At 50.4% G+C, this 20,668-nt stretch overlaps 1 protein-coding gene and 1 long non-coding RNA gene across 6 annotated transcripts; one reads left to right on the plus strand and one right to left on the minus strand.

The window, feature by feature from the left end:
- Window positions 1-500: 500 nt before the first annotated feature.
- LOC124083098 (uncharacterized) lies at window positions 501-13,090 on the plus strand. The gene is made up of 3 exons (XR_009225407.1): window positions 501-980; window positions 12,360-12,532; window positions 12,795-13,090. It is a non-coding gene; the product is annotated as an uncharacterized LOC124083098 (long non-coding RNA).
- Window positions 4,544-15,547, minus strand: Ankrd54 (ankyrin repeat domain 54). 5 transcript variants are annotated; one of them, XM_046429665.2, is made up of 9 exons: window positions 15,090-15,547; window positions 12,838-12,885; window positions 11,970-12,019; window positions 9,668-9,761; window positions 7,103-7,169; window positions 6,547-6,594; window positions 6,348-6,472; window positions 6,040-6,147; window positions 4,544-5,668 (listed from the first exon to the last, which is right to left on the minus strand). In XM_046429665.2, the coding sequence occupies exons 1-9, from the start codon at window positions 15,421-15,423 to the stop codon at window positions 5,661-5,663; spliced, it is 882 nt and encodes a 293-aa protein (XP_046285621.1). In that variant the 5' UTR covers window positions 15,424-15,547; the 3' UTR covers window positions 4,544-5,660. The 5 variants fall into 5 exon arrangements, with proteins under 5 accessions (XP_046285621.1, XP_046285619.1, XP_046285622.1 ...); XM_046429663.2 differs by having other exon boundaries at window positions 7,103-7,174; window positions 15,090-15,541; XM_046429666.2 differs by lacking the exon at window positions 11,970-12,019 and having other exon boundaries at window positions 9,668-9,766; window positions 15,090-15,544.
- Window positions 15,548-20,668: the final 5,121 nt, after the last annotated feature.

Below are 20,668 nucleotides of genomic sequence, written 5' to 3' on the forward strand. Positions count from 1 at the left end.
TTGGTGGGACAAGAGGAGACCCAGGGGCCTGGGTGACATGCCAGGGGTATCTGTGTGCATACTTACCAGGTGTGAGGCCTATGTGTAGCCCTGAACTTGGGTCTCATCTGTCTTAGAATTTGAAGACAGAGAAACTGAGACTCTGAAAGAGCCAGGATGGTGGGGCTGGGGTTTTAACTTAGGTTTGTTTGACTTGGGGGATGATCTTTAAGGGGTGCAGTGGCAGAAGAGCCCCCCCCCCCCCCCCCCCGTGTAGCGACCATGGCAGGGCTACCCTTGACCCTGGCTAGGGCAGGTAAGGGGAGGGCCCTGGAACAGCCTTGTTAAGCAGCCCTGCTGTGGCTGGCAGGAACAGGGCCATTTATTAGCCTGGAGGCGTGGACCTGGGAAACAAATACCAATTAACCACCCTGAAGTTCTCCATTAATGAACAGCAGTGCCTCAGCCCTGATGAAGGCCTCATTTGTGAGCCGCTGGCTGCATGCAGAATGGTGTGGGTGGGGGGCAGGCGAAGCACAGGTGAAGCTGTTTCTGGTTTAAGGACTCCAGCTGTTGGGCTGAGCTTTTTTTTGGGCACTGGATATTGAACTCAGGGGCCCTCAACCACTGAGCCGCATCTCCAGCCCTGTTTTGTGTTTTACTTAGAGACAGGGTCTCACTGAGTTGCTTAGCGCCTGGCCGTTGCTGAAGCTGGTCTTTGAACAACTCACGATCCTCTGTCTCAGCCTCCTGAGCCACTGAGATTGCCCGTGTGTGCCACGCACCCAGCTAATATTTAATTTTTAATTTTAATTGTGCAAATAAATAGAAATGGAAAACTACATTCAAATCAGCTGTGAAGGAAGGGCAAGTCCTGAACAGAACTCTATGAAAACCCAGAAGAGCCGCTCCCTGGAGGCATGAAGGAAGTGGGACACCACGGGGAGGGGATCTCGGCCTCCAGAGAAGCCCAGGCCCACAGGTCTCCCCTCCAGCCACAGGTGAGGTGCAAGGAGGGCCATGGGTGTGTGTGGGGGGGGCTGCTGGCTACTGGGAGCCTGGTTCAGGAGTCCTCAAGGTCAGTTCCTTTCTTAGGAAACAAGGATGAGTCCAAAATGCCTGGGTGACACTTGAGGCACAGGCAGGGGACCACATCCCCAGGTCTTTTATATTTTATTTTGCAACAGGGTCTCCATAAGTTGCCAACTTAGCCTTGAACTTGGGATTCTCCTGCCTCAGCCACCCAAGTAGCTGGGATTCCAGGCGAGGGCCACATGCCCAGCCTGAGGCATTTGCTTGGTACCAAGTTAAGTGGCCTGTGTAGTGGGGGTGAGGCTGCAGCAGGAGAAAGGGAGCCAGCACCAGGGTGGAGTGCCTCTAGGTGCTCTGAGGTCCTCTGGTGGTCGTGATGCTGGGAAACTCTGGCTCAGGGAACCTGGGCCTGGGAGGCCAGCTCAGAGCCAGGACCGTGTGGGGGAAGCACTGGCTTTGGAGCCATGCTCTGTTGGGATCCTGGCTTCTGCACTTTCTAGCTATGACTTCCCTGGGTCTCAGTGACCTGCAGAATTGAGCTCTGACTGAGCAGAGTCTTATCAGAGGCGCTGGGGATCCTTCACCTGGGGGCTCCCTGTCTGTTCATCCTTATCCCATGGAGGCCCTTGAGTCCAACTGAGGAGATTCAACCCATCGCCTCTGCCCACTGGGCAGATCTACCCCCAAATGCCTGTGTGACATGGACCAACCTCCTGGGCTTCCAAAGCCACAGAAATTTGCCAAGTTCACATGGGTCAGAGTGACTGCTCTGTGGGCACAGCACAAGAGAGTCCTGGAGTCCTCATTTGGGGTGCCAGGCAAGACCCCTTTACCAGCCCCCTTTACCTACCTGCCCGGCCTGTTTTCTACTTAAAGAAGCTGGTCACATCTTCTTGCAGGCCCCAAGGTCCAGTGTGAGCTTCGGGGCTAGCATGGGAGCTAGGGGCTGTAATATCCAGAGCGAGGGATTTTTTTTTTTTGGGGGGGGGTACTGGGATGTGAACCCAGGGGCACTTAAACCACTGAGCCACATCCCAGCCCCTTTTTAATATTTTGTTTAGAGACAGGGTCTCCCTGAGTTGCTCAGCCTTGCTAAGTTACCGAGGCTGGCTTTGAACTCACAATCCCCCTGCCCCAGCCTCCAGAGCCACTGGGGTTATAGGTGTGTACCCCAGGCCTGGTGAGGGACTTTGTTGGGATTACCCCAGACATCATCGGCCTCCTTACCCCAGGGTGGACTCCATGTCTGATGCGGTCTGGGGAGCAGACTGTTCTGGTGGGGAGGACTTTCTCAAGGGGGGGCTTTACCTCAGACTGAGGTCACAGCCAGAGCTGGAGCATTGGGTACCTGCTCTGGGGTAAGGATGCATCTAGCCCCCAGGGTGGAGGTGACAGCTTGCCTTATCTGCTTTTTGCCTGTGGGGAAACTTCAGACCTCAGGACCTAGCCAGCCTCTCAGCCTACTGGGTACCTAGGCCTGGCTCAGACTGTCCCTTCTCCCACCTACCAAAGATCATCAGGGACCACTCCAGATCCAGCCCAGCTCCATCACCTCATATCATCCTCTTTCCCTAGGTGACAAGGTGCCTGCCTTGTCCCCTGAGTATGGGGTGTCATGTGCTCAGGGAAGGGTCAGACCCTCCCTGTCTGGGAACACGGAATGATCACAGAGACAGGGATTCACTTAGCACAGTCCAACAGTCCCCACCAAGTATGTCCCAGAAGCACTGGGGACCCTGGGATTTGGAAACCTGGCAGAAGGAATGCTCAACCCGGCCCGGCACCTCTGCCTGACCTCAAGCCAGTTCCTTTCTCTCTCTCTTCCAAGATGGAGGATACATAAAATAGTGACAACATCTTATTGCAAATATTAAGCCAAAGGGCTTGGATAAAGGGCAGAGTAACTCAACAAACGTCACCCTGCATGTGAGCAAATGTCCCCTGCGTGTGAGAGGGCGCTAGAGGCCAACATGGTGGAAACAGTGGGGACTTCGGGGTGGATCAGGTTCTAGCTCCAGCAACCTGGTGGGGTGACCCTGGCAAACCTGCTTCCCTCTAAGCGGCAGCAAGGCCACCTGGAGCAAGGCCAGCTAGGACACAGGGCTCACACGGGTGACCCAGGGCGTGTGAGGCAGTCTTCACCGGAGGGGGCTCAGCTGCTGCGGAGCTCCTTTCTGCTCCACCCACTGCCATGAGGGCAGCAGCTGCAGAGCTGGCCACCAACTAACTCTGAGGACACCCTCCGCCGGCCGCCTGCTCTCCTGCCCGCCCTGCCCAGCACTCGGGACCACTTGGGTGTTTTCTGACTCACTCCAGTGTCTGGAGCCGACTTCATCTGGCTGGTTTTTCAGACAGATTTGAAGTTATCGGAAATATCCTGGCTGGGATATTTCTGGCAAGGCTGGTCAGCTGGCTGGTGAGTGTTTAATGACTGACTTATCAGGCCCTCTGTCACCGTCTGCATGGCGTGTGGCTGGAAGGGGTGGGACAATGACAGGTGTTGCCTTGGCTCTCCGCCGCCTGGGGCTCCGGGTGGAAGATGCAGCAGGAGGTCTGCCCTGGTGTCCCTGCTGGGCCTGGCTTGTCAGGGCCCAGGACTGTGAGGGGTCAGTCAGGCTGTCCTGGGAACGTGCCCAGTCTCCTGGGGCAGTCTCGCGGTCCTAGCACACGCGACTCTGCAGGTACAAGGTGGTGTCACTGGTCTCAGGCCTGTCTGCCCAGCCTACAGGAGGGCTTGTGCCTTCCTAAGGGCCCCCTAACTGAACTCCTGCACCTGAAGTTCAGCGGCCTTTGTGCTTCAACTCTGTGGAATGGTCAGCCTGGGGGGAGGAGGCCTAGAGAAGCTGGGACCAAGAAAGGGCCCCGCTGATCGAGGTCCACTCCCTCTTGCCCTGCCCACCCTGAGCCATGGCCAAGGTCCAAGGGGAGCCCCTGGAAAAAGGCAAGCTCACTGCAGAGTGTCACCTGAATGTAGAAGGGAGAAAGGCCACTCCCACCACAACTTGACCCCTGGATTCGCACTGTGCTCGCAGCAGCCTGAGATCCATGGAAACCTAGTGTTCCCCCTCCCCCCCTGGGGACCGCAGCACCCCGACTCCCTGGCCTTGCCAACACGGGCTTTGGCTTCTCCTCCCACAGCTTGCTGGGGGCAACCCTGGGCTTGGCCAGTACCTCACACCCCTTTTCTCCAGGGTCTGAGGAGCAGCTGAGTCCTAGAGTTCAATTCAGACCTGAAGCACACCAAGCTGGGGCCTCTGAAAGTCGTCAGGGCTTCTAATCTGGCAAGAGGGCAAGTGGGCAGGCCAGACGAGCTGTGGCCTGATCATCTGAAGTTGTGGCCAAATGCCTCCTTGGAGGGGGCAGGCCAAGGGGTCTTTGGTTTCCTTACAGCAGATCCCTGCCTTGAGGGGCCCTGCCTGCGCCTGTCCACAGTGGGGTGGGGCCTGGAGGATGAAGGCCTCTGGGGTTTGCCGAGCCTCGGCTACAGCCTACAGCACTGGTGTGCCGGGACCCCGCAGCAAGTCACACACACTGAGCAAAGAATGCAAATTTATTCTCTTATAGTTCTGGAGGCTGGAATCTAAAATCAGTCTCACTGAATTAAAGTCCAGGTGTCAGCAGCGCCATCCTTCTGGAAGTCTGGGGGACAGTCCATGGCTTCTGGAGGTGGCCTGCATTCCTTGGCTTGTGACTCCTTCTCGACTCCTTCCCTCTTCAACGTCCTGCTTCCGTCAGCACACCCACTTGCTCTCACCTCCTGCTTCCCTCTTCCAAGGGTCTCTGTGATGGTACCCGGCCCACCTGGGTGGTCTGGGATCACTGCTCTCGGTAAAGACCCTGGACTTCATTGCACCCACGAAACCTGTCTGCAGGCTCCTGACCTGAGGCCTGGGCACCTTGGGTTACCATCAGCTTAGGACAACCAGGCTGCAGAGCCGTCTTACCTTCCTGGTGTTTCAGTGACCGAGAGGGCAAGGAGTGGAGATTTTTTGCTCTGGGTTCGGCAGGGTCCTTCCTAACCTTGTTGGATGTCACCAACCCTCTGTTCCAACCAGAGAACTCCCTGCACTGTCTCCTTGAAAGTTGGGATGAGCCTAAGCCTAAGCACCAGAAAAAGGTACAGGGACAGACAAGGGCCCCCATGGAGCCTGCTGGCCGGGGGTGCCTGAGGGTGCCTGCCCCAAGTCAGCTAACGGCAACAAGCCCGAGGCTGGGAAGGTGCATAGAGAAGGCTCGGCCTCAGGGCCGGACAGGGCCCCGGGAGGCCCTGGGATGCGTGAGGCCCACCAGGACAGCACGAAGGGCCAGCGTGTGCGTGTGGCTGCAGAGCTGGCTGGTGCTGTGGGAGCTGGAGCAGTAGCTAGGGGCTGTGGTCCCGGCCCGCAGAGATGGGACAGAGACTATGGTTGGGAGCAGTTCTGAGGTGGTGGGGAGAACATTTCTGCCCCTGGCCTCTGAGGGCGAGGGCAAGGTCCTCACCAGAGAAGTGTAGCTCAAAGTCCCAGAAACCCGGCTTTTCTTTGTAATGAGAGATCAGAGGGGCGGGGGGCAGTGGCAGAGCAGGAAGCGGGGGCCTCCCTCGCTACCTCCTCTCCATGTTCTGCATCTGCAAACTGAGGGAGGTGAAGCTGGCCAGGAGGTCGGTCACTTCATCCACCTGTAGGAGGAGACCCAGGCTCTGGTCCAGGTGCCAGGCTCCCTGGCCTCCCCGTACCACAGGCTCCGCCCCGGGCATGCCTTTCCTCCCAGGGCACCTGGAGGCTTCTCTTGACTATGGAATAATTTACCAAGGGCTTGATCCTTGACACTAGGTGGCCTCAGGCTGCCACCAAGAGCATGGCTGGGGAACACATCCCAGCCATTGTACCTTCAAAGGAAGGGGACGAGGCTGGGAGGGGCATGGCAGGCTGTGACCACAGGCATAGCCTCTCTCTGATACGAGGGTCTGGCGGCCTTGGAGCAGGGCTGGACTAGGGCTGGACTGGCGTCAAGGCTGTCACACCCGGCTGGACCACTAAGGGTGCTCACCTGCTCTTTGGTGCTCGTCATCTGGAGGCGGGTGCAGAGGTCGTCCAGCCGCTCCCGCTGTTCGTGCCGCCCCAGGCGATCCAGGTACTCCCTCAGCATGTGGATGATCTGGAAGAGGGGGGCCGGCTGAGCCACCTGGCACCCCCGACCTGGGTTCTGCTGCCAAAGGCACAGCAGAGCAGGAGCCTTCTGGGGCTAACTCGAGATGATCAGGGGCCCGGAGGCCAGAGGCAGGGTGTCTGTGGCGAGCAAGGCCTTGCACAGGGCTTGCGCAGGGCCTTGGACTCAGCACAGGAGGCCAGGCTCACCTGCTTCACCTCCAGCCGCACAGCCTCCAGGCACTGGGAATGGCCCTCCTGTAGGATGTTCAGCTTCGACTTGGCCAGGTGCAGGGGCGTGCGGCCAGCTCGGTCCAGGGCATCCACACGGGCTCCTGGGGGGAGAGGCAGAGGTGAGCACACTGGGGGTGAGGGTGAGGGAGGAGGGGCAGGAGAGGGGACCACATACCTCCTCGTAGCAGTGTGGTGATGACAGGGACATGGTTGGTGCAGGCCGCTGAGGAGGAACAGAGACGTCAGAGCGGGAGCACTGAGTGCAGGGGTCAGAGCTGTGGCTCCAAGTGAGCCTGTGCCAAGCTGTAGCTCCCACGAGGTGTCCCCAGGGCAGCCGACAGGCAGCACTCGGCAATCCAGCCCACCTCCCTCCCTGTGCGGCTGGGGAAACTGAGGCCTCACAAGCCACAAGTCAGCAGCAAGGCCAGAGCGAGGCCAAGGCCTCCCGACACTCCCACAGGTGCTGCTGGCAGGTCAAGGCTGCTACATGGGCTCTGCCAAGGGCACCGCCAACTGCAGAGGGACTGGATGGTCTACGGAAGACAGGCTGCTGGGAAGTGGGGCCTGGACGCTCAGGTTGTCCCCTGATGCTGGGAGCCAGCAGGACCCCAGACCCTCCATCTCAGGAGCATGTCTGTGCTACATAGGGTCTTTATTGTTCTTCTTCTTAGTTACACGTGACAGTAGGATGTATTTTAATACAGGTGTCTTGAAAACACTTGAGGACTTACCCAGGTGCAGCGGCGTGTTTCCCAGCCCGTCTCGCTGGTTGGGGTCGGCCCCGTGGTCCAGGAGCAGCTGCACTAGAAACAGGAAAACCCAGGGAGCTGTCAGCGGCTTCTCCGCCCCGGACCAGTCCCCTCGGCTGGCTGAGTCTCGCTCAGTGCGGGATGCTGAATTTGTAAACCCGGTTCCCTATGTTGTTTCATTCATTCATTTTATCACCACTCAATGGGGTTCACGTGCAGGACCCTCAGATCCGGGAATTCAAGATCCCAGGAGGGCCCCTTAGCACACACAGGTGCAAGGGGGATTTTTTTTTTTTTTAAATATTTATTTATTTTTTTAGTTATCGGCAGACACAACAACTTTGTTGGTATGTGGTGCTGAGGATTGAACCCGGGCCGCACGCATGCCAAACAAGCACGCTACCGCTTGAGCCATATCTCCAACCCCGCAAGGGGGCTATTTTTAGGGGTCAGGAAGTTACTAGAGAAGGCTGCCCACGTCATTTTCTTCTCCTCCCTTGACCAAGTGCCACAGTGAGAAATAGGCCAACTGAGGATGCTGAACTCAGTAAATGACATCCCCTCTTGACAGTCTTGGGTCACCTCAGGGGTGCCTGTGGTATTGCCAGGGTTTGCCAGTTACCCTACTGGATACTCAGGAAGGTCAACTGGGTCCAGGACACTGTGCGGGAGCACTGGACTGAGCCTCACACCATACACAAAAACTAATTCCAGAGGTACCACAGACCTAACTGTGAGAGGTGGAATAGCCTGGCTTCTAGAAGAAAACCAGGGAATATCTTCATGACCCTGGGATAGGCTAAGATTTTGTAAAAATCACAAAAATACTAAACATAAAAAAACAAAAGATTGATCAACTAGATTCGTTAAAATTAAGAACTTGTGTTCATTAAAAGATACCACTCAGGGCTGGGGATGTGGCTCAAGAGGTAGCTCGCTCGCCTGGCATGCGTGCGGCCCAGGTTCTATCCTCAGCACCACATATAAACAAAGATGTTGTGTCCGTCAAAAACTAATAAAATAAAATATTAAAAAAAAAAGATACCACTCATGGCTGGGGATATAGCTCTGTAGGTAGTGGTATGTGCTATGTGCATGCTTGTGTTCCTAGAAACTTGGGAGGCTGAGGCAGGAGGATCACAAGTTCAAGGCTAGCCTCTCCAACTTAGGGAGACCCTATCTCAAAATAAACAGTAAAAAGTGCTAGGGATATAACTTGGTGATAAAGCACCTGGGTTCAATCCTAATATCTACCCATCCCCCCAAAAAAGATACCACTCATAGAAGGGAAAGATAAACTCAAGAGAGAAGGGCACTAATAGTGGATACATACCTAGAATATATAAAGAATGCCTAAAATTTTTAAAATAAAATTATAATCATTTTTTAAAAATGCCGAGAATAAAATTTCACATAAAAATGTCTAAACTTGGGGCTGGGGATGTGGCTCAAGAGGCAGCGCGCTCGCCTGGCATGCGTGCAGCCCGGGTTCGATCCTCAGCACCACATACAAACAAAGATGTTGTGTCCGCCGATAACTAAAAAATAAATATTAAAATATTCTCTCTCTCTTTAAAAAAAAATGTCTAAACTTGTTTAGAAAATAGACAAAAATACTTGAACAGATGCTTCACATGAGAGGACCTACAAATGGCCAGTAGATACATAAGGAGGTGCTCGATATCACTGGTCAGCAGGGAAATGCAAATTAAACCACTGTGAGCTGTTAAAATTTAAAAAGAACTGGCAGTAAGCATGGGGAGGGAGGGAGACAATGTGGGACACTGCTGGCAGGAGGGGAAGGGGGGCTGGGACGTCCACTTTAGGGAAGAGTTTGGTACGTCCACCCTGGTGCTTCCACTCCCTCTCCAGGGCTTGCACCCCGCAGAGTCAAGCAGCGAATGCAAGTCCGAGAATGTCTGCGGCAGCTTTATTCTCTAGCCCAGACCTGGGAACCATGCACATGTCCATCAACAGACAGGTGAACTGGGGAAGAGCACACAGCCAGGTAGTAACCAGAACAAGAAAGGACAAGTTACTGACCCGCACAACATTTGTGCCTGGATGAACCGCCCCATGTAACTTTGATTGAGGGTGTGTCCAGAGGAGGGCCCGCTGTGTGCTTCTGTTCATGTGAAATTCAAAAGCAGCCCAGCCCAGACGGCAGGGAACGGGGTCTAGACAGGGTGAGAGCCTGGTGGGATCTAGACAGGGTGTGGGGCTGCCAGGAGCTGAGACAGCTGATGAATGGACAGGGGTGGACACGGCACGGTTCACTGTTTGAAGCTGCGCCACATTTAAAACCAAAAACAGCCGTCCTGCTACCTCCCTGAGGAAAGCTGCCAGTTGTCTAGGGCTCTGTCCCCGCCAGTGGACTCCTCCCTCAGAGTCACTCATGGTCCTTCCCCATCTGGCAGTGCTGGTTCCACAGGTGAAGGGGCAGGGGGCTGTGGTGCCAGGTTCCTTCCTGTCCGGTTCTCCCTGTAGCCCCGCTGTGCAGGCGGCAGCTCCCCCCACTGCCCAGTCCCAGGCCCTCCCAGGACTCACCAATCTGGTCGTTGCCGTTACAGGAGGCAAAGTGGAGAGCCGTGCGGCCCTTGTCGTCAGCTGCACAGGGATCGGTGCCATCTTCCAGCAGCTGCTGCACTGACACCACCAGGGTGGGGAGGAAGGGGACAGCAGCAGTATTAGCTGAGCTTCAGTCTCCAGCGGGGGGACAGCAGCGCTGGGGTCCCTCCAGACAGTGCTTAGGGCCTTGCTAAAATATCTGAGGCTGGCCCTGAACTTGCAGCCCTCTTGCCTCAGCCTCCTAAGTATTGGGATTACAGGTGTGTGTGACTACACCTGGTTAGATATTTGCATTTTGATAAAACAAATGGTTACACAGACTATGTTTATAATATACAAAATATTATGTGGGCTACAAAAAAGTGTACATAGCCGTTTTAAACCCGTAAAGAAAATTTTTTTTTTTTTTAGTTTTAGGTGGACACAATATTTTATTTTTATCTGGTGTTGAGGATCGAACCCAGTGCCTTGCGCATGCCAGGCGGGCATACTACCACTTGAGCCACATCCCCAGCCCCCAAAAAGAAAATTTCTATGCACAGGAAAAGGGACTGGACAGATACCAACAAAATATTTTTATTTATTATTTATTTTTTTAGTTGTAGTTGGACACAATACCTGTATTTTATTATTTATTTTTATGTTGTGCTGAGGATTGAACCCAGTGCCTCACATGTGCTAGGCAAGCGCTCTACCTGAGCCACAATCCTGGCCACCATAAAAAATGAACACGGTGTGTGTGTGTGTGTGTGTGTGTGTATGCACGCGCACACACTGCTGGGGTTGTGGCTCTGCAGTAGAGCACTCACCTCGCACGTGTGAGACCCTGGGTTCGATCCTCAGCACCACATAAAAATAAATAAGCAAAATAAAGATATTAAAAAAAAATGAACAGCAGGGCTGGGGCTATAGCTTATGTAAAGCATCTGCCTTGCATGTGTGTGTGGCACTGGGTTTGATCCTCAGCACCACATAAAAATAAATAAAGATATTGTGTGTCCATCTACAACTAACAAAATATATATATGAAAAAAGAAAAATTATAAAAAAAGTGAACAGCAATCAGATCCATTGCTAACAGTATGGATATTTTTCTTGTATGTTTTTATAACTTCCGAAACATTTTAAGTGCAGCTGTTATTTTCATCCTCAACATACTTTAAGTGATCAGGAACTCATAGAAAATCATTTATGACTTGACAATAACAACAGGATATAAACTGTATGTTCATTATAATTGTTAAATCTTATAAAACCCAACATGTTCAGAACGAACAGAAATGCTCACCATAAATGCCATGAAAATGATGGTGAGCCAGGCACAGTGGTGCAAACGGTAATCCCAGCCCAGAGGCTGAGGCAGGAGAGTCACAAGTTCAAATCCAGTCTCAGCAATTTAGCAAGGCCCTAAGCAACTTAGCAAGACCCTGTCTCTAAATACGATATTAAAAAAAAAAAAAAAAAAGGCTGGGATTGTAGCTCAGTGGTGGAGCGTTTGCCTAGCACGTGTGAGGCGCTGGATTCAATCCTCAGCACCACATAAAAATAAATAAATAAAATAAAGGTATTGTGGTATTGTGTCTGTCTACAACTAAAAAGAAGGGTGGGGGCTGGGGATGTGGCTCAGTGGTTGAGTGCCCCTGGGTTTAATCCCTGGTACCAGAAAAAAAAAAGTAATGGTGAAAAACACCATTGAGTCCTTCAGGTAAATCTAACAGGCTCTGAATGGAAAATTACAGAATTTCTATCAAAGTACTAAAACCACCTGATTTAAGATAGACTGAACTTTCTGTGGGAGGTGAGTGTTATTAAACATTCTCTGGTCATACACTGGAGATATTAAAAACACAATGGTTACTGTTTTTCATTGAGGAACTATCTTAGGTTGCTGCTTGAATATTCCAAAATATTAAAGTTCATGGAAAAAAGACCAAAGTGAAGAGAGTTGAAACCCCTCCAGTTGCTAGACCTGCCGACCACTGCTGTGCCAGAAGCAAGGGGAGAGTCTGAAGCCCATCGGGCAACACCTGCCCTCACCCCTGCTTCGAGTGGGCGCCTGTGACCCACAGTTCGTCATTGGTGCTCACAGTTGAGCTGCTGACCACAGCATCCTACCACCAAAGCAGAATGATGTGCAGAATAATGGTCCCCCAAGATGCCCCATTCTAATTCTTAGAATTTGTAGATGTTAGGTGTCCAAAAGGACTTTGCATATTTGACCAAGGCTGAGGACCTTGAGATGCAGGGATTATCTTGGATTATCCAGGTCTAATCTAATCACCTGTGAGTCCTTAAAATCAGAATCTTCCCCTGCTTCAAGCATCAGAGAACCTGCAGGGTTAGAAGGACTCTTCTTAGCTGGAGTTGGAGACAGTAGAAGAGACTTCAAAGCAAGGACTGTAGGGGGCCCCAGGAGCTGGAAAAGTCAGCGAAACACGTTTTCCCCAGAACCTCTGGAAAGAGATGCAGCCCAGCTGGCACCAGATTTTAGCCTGGTCAGTGAGACCCTGTTGGACTGCTGACCTATGGAGTTACATGAAAATACATTCATGTGGCTTAAGCCACTACATTTGGGTACTCTGTTAAAGCAGATAGAAAACTAATGCACCACTTTCCCCTGACTCACAGGGAGAATTAAGCCAGTGGACACAGTTAACTTCTTTTGTCCTAGAAGCTGTCTAGATGCCTTCCACGCTGCTGCTGCTGCCGCCACCACCTAGTGAATGCAGGAGAGCAGTCCCCTGAGTCCTGTGAGGGCCCTGCCCACGCCTTGTCAACCACACAAGTTGATCTGAGGACCAGAGTCTCATGGAGCAGCTGGAGGTGGCAGATGGCACCTGGCAGGTAAGTTCACTCCTATTAGCCTGAAGTTCAAAAGCTCTTGCTGAGAGTTGTGCTGGGTGCAAAAGCAGACATGGTCCCCAGCAACAGGGGACCCACAGGTCCAAGATGCCATGATCAGGCGGTTCCAGGTGACAAGGAGCAAGGGGAGTGAGTACTTAAGCTGTCTTACTTTCTTCAAAATGACTACAAAGCCAGAGAACGAATAACAGGCCAACTGGCGGCGTCTTCCCAGGTTTTGATTCCTGGCCCTTCCCCTCCCCAGCAGCCCACAGGTCCCTGGAGCTGGACCCACAGCACACACTCACCTGTTTCCACATCGTTGGCATTGGCAGAGTCCCTCAGTCTCTTCAAAGCTGTGACGAGAATAAGAAATGCCCATTAAAAAAAAAAAGTCATGACTTACAAGGAGGGCTTACTAGTTCTATTCCTCCTTAATTCACCCTTTAACCACCACAGTATCTAAAGGAAACAGCCAGGCACAGTGGCGCATGCCTGTAATTCCAGAAGCTCAGGAGGCTAAGGCAGGAGGATCTCGAGTTCAAAGCCAGCCTCAGCAATTTAGTGAAACCCTAAGTAACTCAGAAAGACCCTGTCTCTAAATAAAATATAAAAAAGGCTGGGTGTGTGGCCCAGTGGTTAAGGGCCCCTGAGTTCAATCCCTAGTAACAAAAAGGAAAAAAAAAAGGAAGTAAAGGTGCCAGGGTACACAACACCACACGGGGAACAAGGAGAAACTTGAACCGCACCTCAGCCACAGCAAAGGCCACTTTGTGTAGCAATTCTGACTTTTGGGTTTGACCTTGAGTGAGCTGGTTAACACCCCACGGCCTTTCCTCATTCTATCATCTGAAAAACAAGGGTGAGTTGCCCTGCCAGCTCAAAATGGCTGCAAATGCAAAATGAGGTGATTTACATGGAAGTTCTTGGGAACTGACTATACCAATCATCTTCTATTCCCCTCCCCAAACAGGTCATTCCCAATGACTTACCTAAATTTGGTAATTCCAAATGGAAACATACTCCCCTTTAATGATACTACTTCTATATTAGAGCTAATAGAAATCAATGCCTTCATCATCAGAGAAATGATCGAAAAATTGCAACTCAGATATAACAAATCCTTACATCCATGTAGTACCTCATAATATATATAGCTCCTTTTTTTTTTTGGTACCAGGGATGGAACCTAGAAGCACTTAACCACTGGGCCACATTCCCAGCCCCCTTTTATTTTTTATTTTTATTTTATTTTATTTTTAAAATATTTATTTTTTAGTTGTAGTTGGACACGATAATCTTCATTTTATTTTATGTGGTGCTGAGGATCAAACCCAGGGCCTTGCACGTGCTAGGCGAGCACTCTACCACTGAGCCACAACCCCAGCCCCTATTTTTTTATTTTAAGACAGGGTCTCACTGGGTTGGTTAGGGCCTGGCTAAGTTGCTAAGGCCGGCCTCGAACTTGCAATTCTCTTGCCTCAGACTCCATGTCACTGGGATTATAGGTGAGCACCACCATGTCCCGCACTTTAATTTTCACAACACCAACAAATGGGTTAATCATAATTTGTTTGAGGAGATCCTAAATATCGATATTATTACTATCTCAGGACCTGGTTTCAGTGTCATTCATAAAAGGTAGAAGACAATATGGTAGACATCTGAGAGCGGGAGTTTTCAGTGTGATTGACCTGGGTTCTAATATCAGCACATGCACTTTCTACGTGACCTGGAGGAAGACAATTTCTCTGATCCTCATCACTAAAATGGTCACAATTTCTGTTTCTCAAAGAGTTCTAGTGAGGATTACAAAGAATCAGTCAAGAGAGTATATCTGATCTAATACATCTCATTATGAAGATAAGAAAGTCAAATGGTCAGAGGATTTAGGGCTGGGGATATAGCTCAGTTGGTAGAGTGCTTGCCTCACATGCACAAGGCCCTGCGTTCAATCCCCAGCACCAAACACACACACACAAAATATAGGATTTAGGAGCCAGGATGTACTCAGTGGTAGACAGCCTGCCTCAAGACATTCGGTACCTTACTTGGCTCTTGCAACATTCCTGTAAAGCAGGTATTATACCCATTTTACACATGGAAAACCGGGGCTGGAAACGCCTGTAGTTTCCCCAAAAGGCTGAGTGTGGTAGAGGAGTCTGTGCACTTAAGCAAGCAGGTACAACCTAGCTATAGGCTCTAGCCTCCCCTCTCTCTGATGATGAAAGTATTCTCAGAATCCCGTATTATTATCTACTAATAAAACCCGCAGTCGTGGAAAATCTCTTCTCAGGAATTATAAAGTGCGGGGAGTCTGGAGAGACCGGCTCCGAGCAGGAAGACTTTTTTTAGAAAAAGTCCTTAGCAGCTATACTAATTATTATCACTGAAAGGAGACCGAAGGGTCACCCTGGGCTCTAAGCCAGCCGTCGGAGGACTCCAAGCTGCCGGAAAGGGGGAGTCGGAGGTCGGTTCTAAGGGGCCAGTAACTCGCGCCAGGTCCCCCGCGACGAGCGGCTGGGCAGAGCCGGCCGCTAGCGCCGCTCGCGCCGCTCACCGTGCACCTCCTTGCCGGTGGGCCCGAGCCGGCGGTGGGGCCTGGCGGCGCGCCTGAGCCGGCCGGCGGGGATCTTGCAGCGCAGCTCATCGCGTGGCTCCGCGTCCTGCTGCCACAGGACGTGGAGGTAGCGCAGCGGGGACTGGGCCCCGTCGGACGCCCGGCCCGGGAGGCCTGGGAGGCCCGCGCCGCCGCCCAGTGCAGACCCGAAGTCGGCGAAGGAGAAGAGGCCCTCGGCTTCCGTCAGCGGCTCCGGCGCCACCGCGCACTCGCCATCCGAGCTCGAGCGGCCCGAGCGCGGACCGTCGTCCGCGCCCCCGGCGGCGGCTGCCATGGTAACGGCTCCGCACGGGCCTGGCCGCTGGAGCCTCGTTCCCGACCGACCAACGGACCCAGTTCCCTCCGCCCTAAGTCTCGCTGTCAGCGAGCGAGCAGGCGGGCCGGGCCTGCAACCACAGCAACCGGGAGAGGGGAGGGTTCACAAGCTGGAGCTCTTGGACCAATGAGGATCCTTCCAACCTGCACCTCCCAGCCAATCGGGCAGAGAGGGTATAGTACGAACAAGATAATTGGACGGGATTTCCAGCAACATGACTGGCGGATATAAGAACCAATCATAAATTTGAAAGCCTAGGGCCCCCGCCGTCTGTACCTACTCGAGCCAATAAAACGGCGAGGTTTTTAAGACCCTCTTTTTTTTTTTCCCCCATTTCCCCTGTCGTATCAGGGAAAAGAAACCGGCAGATGTCGTAGCCAATCACGGAAAGGTGATCTGCAGCCAATCACGAAGGAAAGTCAAGAAGCCACACTGCGTGTAGCTTTAGGCGTGTTTAAAATATAAGTAGAAAAAGGAAAACATTCAAGTTTGCCATGCGCTGTGGCACAAGCCCCAGCTACCGGGGAGACTGAGGCAGGAAGGTCGCCAAGTTCGAGGCCAACCTGGCAATTTAACGAAACCGTGTCTCAATAAGTGAAAAAAGTAAAAATGTTTAAAATTTGGAGATACTAGCACGAACTACGGAGTAATAGCTTCTATATCTATTAGATTTCCTTCCGCCGGGATTCGTTTGGTCACCCCAGGGTTGATCACAGGGTTGGAATTACAATCCAGCGGCCTTACATCAGAGTAGCACCTCCGTCCAAGAGAGTCACTGAGCAGGTGTTTTTCCACGCCAGGTCTTGGACACAGATCAGACCCGTGCCCCCGTGATGCTCACAGTCCACCGGGGGGAGAAGTCAGAGTCCTGGAAACAAGTTCTGCAAAGCAGTTAAGGATGCATTTAACTACATCTCGCATCTCCCGGGTGCACTTATTTGTAAGATGTCTCACAACCTGCACCCCACAAACAGTTCTATAAGTAAGCAAACAATACCATTCCTGTTTAGTGGATGAGGAGCTGAAAACAGAGATAAGGGACTCGTTCATGGTGGCCCAGTTCTCAAGTGAGGAGGACTGTGTAGAGGCAAAATTTCTTCCCAAATATAAACCGTTTCATTCCACACAGTTAAAATGCAATCTTTCTTTGACGATTGGAGAATCATTTCCAGATTTTGTGGTGCCTACAGAACACCATTGTGAGAATTATCGTTATCCAGATGGGGGAAAAAAATGCTGTGTTCATTTGAACCTTCCCCTTCTGACTCATATTATTAAGACATATGCCAACTCCACTTGTAGCTAGAAGGAAACAGAGAAACAAACATTGTTGAAAATGTACCATCAATTAAGTACTTAACACCCATTATATCATTTAGTTCCCATCTCTAGGGATTTAACAGGTAGATTTTTTTTTTCTTTTGTTCATTCTGTGCTGGGGATTGAACCCTGGGCTTCATGCATGCTAGGAAAACACTGAACTCTATCTTCAGCCCCAGGTAGATATTATTACAACCACTTTGCAGATCAGGAAATTGTGACTCTAAGATGCTGTGTGAATTCTCAGGATAGAGTTAGAAAGTTGAAGAACTGAGAGTTGAACCTAGACCCGTCAAGACGCCATAGTCTTCTCTAGGATGCTACTTTTTTTTTTTTTGGCGGGGGGCGGGGGTAAGTATTGAACCTACCAGTGCTGAACCTACCATGAGCAACATCCCCAGCCTTTTTAAAATTTTTTTATTTTGAGACAAGGTCTCACTAAGTTGCTCATGGCTTCACTAAACGCTGAAGCTGCCTTCAAACCTGTGATCCTCTTGCCTCAGCTTTATAAATTGTTGGAATTACACGCGTGTGCCACCACATCTGGCTATACTACTTTCTTAAATGAAAAGCCTCCTGTGAACTTGGCTTCTAGGCAGTCTAAGCAATACCCTGTCTCAAAATTTAAAAAAGGTTCGGAGTGTATCTCAGTGATAGAGCACTGGGTTCAAGCCCCAGTGTACCTCTCCACACAGAGATGCAGTCAGGAAACGGTCTGCCATCATACAGCCCCTTTTAACACCTAGTGGGCTTCAGTTTTGACTTTGTTCTATGAGCCAGGTGTGGTGGTGCACACCTGTAATCCCAACAACTTGGAAGGCTGAGGCAGGAGGACCACAATTTTGAGAACAGCCTTGGCAATTAGGCCCTAAGCAACGGGCTGGTGAAGTGGCTCAGTGGTTAAGTGCCCCTGGGTTCAATGCCTGGCACCCCCGAAAAAGGAGATTTTGCCCTATGATTCATATAGCAGAAGATCCCTGAGAATGCTTCTAGTTCTGATTTGTAACATAAAACTGCAATAAAGTTGGTGGGTGGGAGTTTGTGAGATGATGCTCAGAAAAGTGAAACAAACAGGTAAACTACTGTTATTTCCTGACTTCACTGTGCAGTGGGGGGTACTGAAGCTTGAATCCAGTGTTCTTATCACTGAGCTACATTCCTACCTTATTTTGTTTTTTGATAATGGGGATTGAACCTAGGGGCTCTTGACCACTCAGCCACATCCCCAGCCCTTTTTTCTATTTATTTAGAGTCAGGGTCTTGCTGAGTTTCTCAGTGCCTCGAAGAAGTGCTGAGGCTGACTTTGAACTCTTGATCCTTCTGCCTCAGTTCCCAAACTCCTGGGATTACAGGTATGCACCACCATGCCCTGCCATTTATTTGTTTATTTTGAGATAGGATCTTGCTAAGTTACTTATGGCCTTACTGAGTTGCTGAGACTAGCCATAAACTTGTGATCCTCCTGCCTCAGCCTCCTGTATGGAAATCACAGTCATGTGCCACCATGCCCAGTTACCCCTAGCCCTTTTATAAATTTTATTTTTAAAGTTTTTTTTAATTTTATTTGTAGATGGACAGCATGCCTTTATTTTGTTTATTTTTATGTGATGCTAAGGATAGAAGCCAGTGCCTCACACATGCTAGGCGAGTGCTCTGCCACTGAGCTGCATCCCCAGTCCTTAAATTTTATTTTGAGAAAGATCTTGCTTGGATTGTTTGGAAGTCAGGTTTACAGCAGGCTTTTCATTTAAGAGAGCAGTATGTTGGAGACTTTGATCTCATGCATATAGGAAATGGAGCTTGAAATGAATCCAGGCAGACTGTGAAATATGCTTGACTTTCCCAAGTCAGACAATTTCCTGCCTGAAACCCCAGGCAAAAGAAGATCAAGAGAAACCAAGCAGCATTTCAGCTGCTAAATCCTCTATTCCAGGAGCTTTCGTCTGCTCAGTTTCCACCCTTTTGAAGTCCTGGTTTCCCATTAACACGGGAACCTTGCAAAATCGAACACCCTGTGATCAGACATTTCATGGTCTGTAATGGGGTTCCATCTGGTCTGCTTTTGTGTCAAAGTCGCATTTCTAAGCCAAGCTGGCTTAATGTGCTGCCAATCAATGGACTAAATTGTTAGCATAATTGCAACCATCTTCCTTTCGTCCACCCCCACTTATGAATACAGTTCTTATTCTCAAGAAATAGAAACTAGCCTGAGATAAAACCTACTGGCCTGGAGACGTGCCATGCAGTTCTCTCCCTGTTCTCTCATTGGGAGAGAGGAGACAACTTACCAGCCCCTGAGATGGGGACATACGGGTTTCCCTGTTCTCTCCTTGAGAAGATAAAGGGACATGTCTGTTTCCTTGTTCCCTCTTCTGAGAGACAGAAAACTGCCCATCTCAGTTCCTAAGAAACAAACTTGCCTTCCACAAGATCAGGGGATGCTTATTGTGCCACAGCCATGATTCTAGCCAGTGGAAGCTAACATTCATGGGGGAGTTGCTGCGGCTCTCTATCACTTGATGCTGCTGTTCCGCTTCGTGCAGAACAGACTTGTCAGGCTCCTGACAATAAACCCGCTTCTTATCTCAGGTGTTAGTGTGTGTGATCAGTCCTGTGCCACTTTTCTTTCATAAATGTCAACTCAAATTCAATTGTACAAATATGGGTTGAGAACTGGGAGCAGGAAGTGTGAGGAGCTGTTAATAGAGGTGAGATGATGGGGCTCAGACAAGAATGATAGAGACAAGGTGGTAAGACTGAAAGTCTGCAACTATTTTGGAGGTGGAGCCAACAAGATTTTCAGATGCACTTGAGTGTGGACTATGAGAAAGGAAGCAGGTGGAGGATGGCTGTGAAGGTTTTGGTCTGAGCTGCTGAAAAAATGAAGTTTTCATTAACTGGAAAACTGAGGGAGGAGCAAAAAATCAGAACCTCAGTTTGGCCATGTTAACTATTATTTTTTTCAGGGCTGGGGATAAAGATGGTCATTTTTTAGATATTCTAATACTGTCCGTAAATCTGTGCGCTCAAGAACAGATAACGCTGCCTAGAATGGGGAAGAAAGGTAATCCTGTTTCTCCTAAGATTACGGAGGAGAATGGAGAAATTAGGGAAGGGGAAGAGAGAGGAAGAGAAACATGTCCATCTTAAAAATAAATTACCTTGACCGAGCAGCAAGGGCTATACTTAAAGCATAAAATGGACCACAGTTACATTTTCCTCTAGCATTTTAGCTTAAAAAATATTATTGATAATTTAGAAAAACTTCTTCCACCATCACAACTCCTTTTTAGTAAATTCATGAACAAAGGATTGGGGATGTAGTGCAGTAGTAGAGTGTGGTTTAGCATATGCGAGGCCACAGGTACAATACCTAGTACCTCAAGGCAAAAAACAAGTCCTGAGCTCTCCTGAGCTGCCTAGGTCTGAGGTCTTGAACCACAGCTGGCCTCAATTTTGCCTGCCAACCTTAGTGTCTGAATTTGGTGCGTGGGGGGCTCTCAATGCCTTCTCACTACCTTCTCACTGCATAGGTCCGAGAATCAGCTTTTACACCTGCTAAATTTAGTCTTTTGAAGATATTTCTCCTGCAGGCAAACCGATTACACCTAAATCTAAGGTTAGGCCCCCTACGGCTGCATTTCCCTACACACCAGAAGCCGCCGGAGGGAGCTGTCAGCCATTTTTTGTGTGGCATTCTTTGCGATTCCTTTTTTCCTGTTCTTTGCCAAAGTATATCATGCTCTTATTTCGGAATTCGCACCAGTACTATAGAGTTACATTCTTTTAAAAGCCTCTAATTGAAGAGTTAAAGAAAATTAGGTGACTTTTTAAAGTCTTTCACCTTCTTCTCATGGCTGCATCCTGATGCTGCTGGCTCGGG

This window comes from Marmota monax, unplaced genomic scaffold (assembly GCF_021218885.2).
Source record: "Marmota monax isolate L192 unplaced genomic scaffold, Marmota_monax_Labrador192_F-V1.1 WCK01_AAM20220418_F8-fsc00051, whole genome shotgun sequence".
NCBI classification, from domain to species: Eukaryota; Metazoa; Chordata; class Mammalia; order Rodentia; family Sciuridae; genus Marmota; species Marmota monax.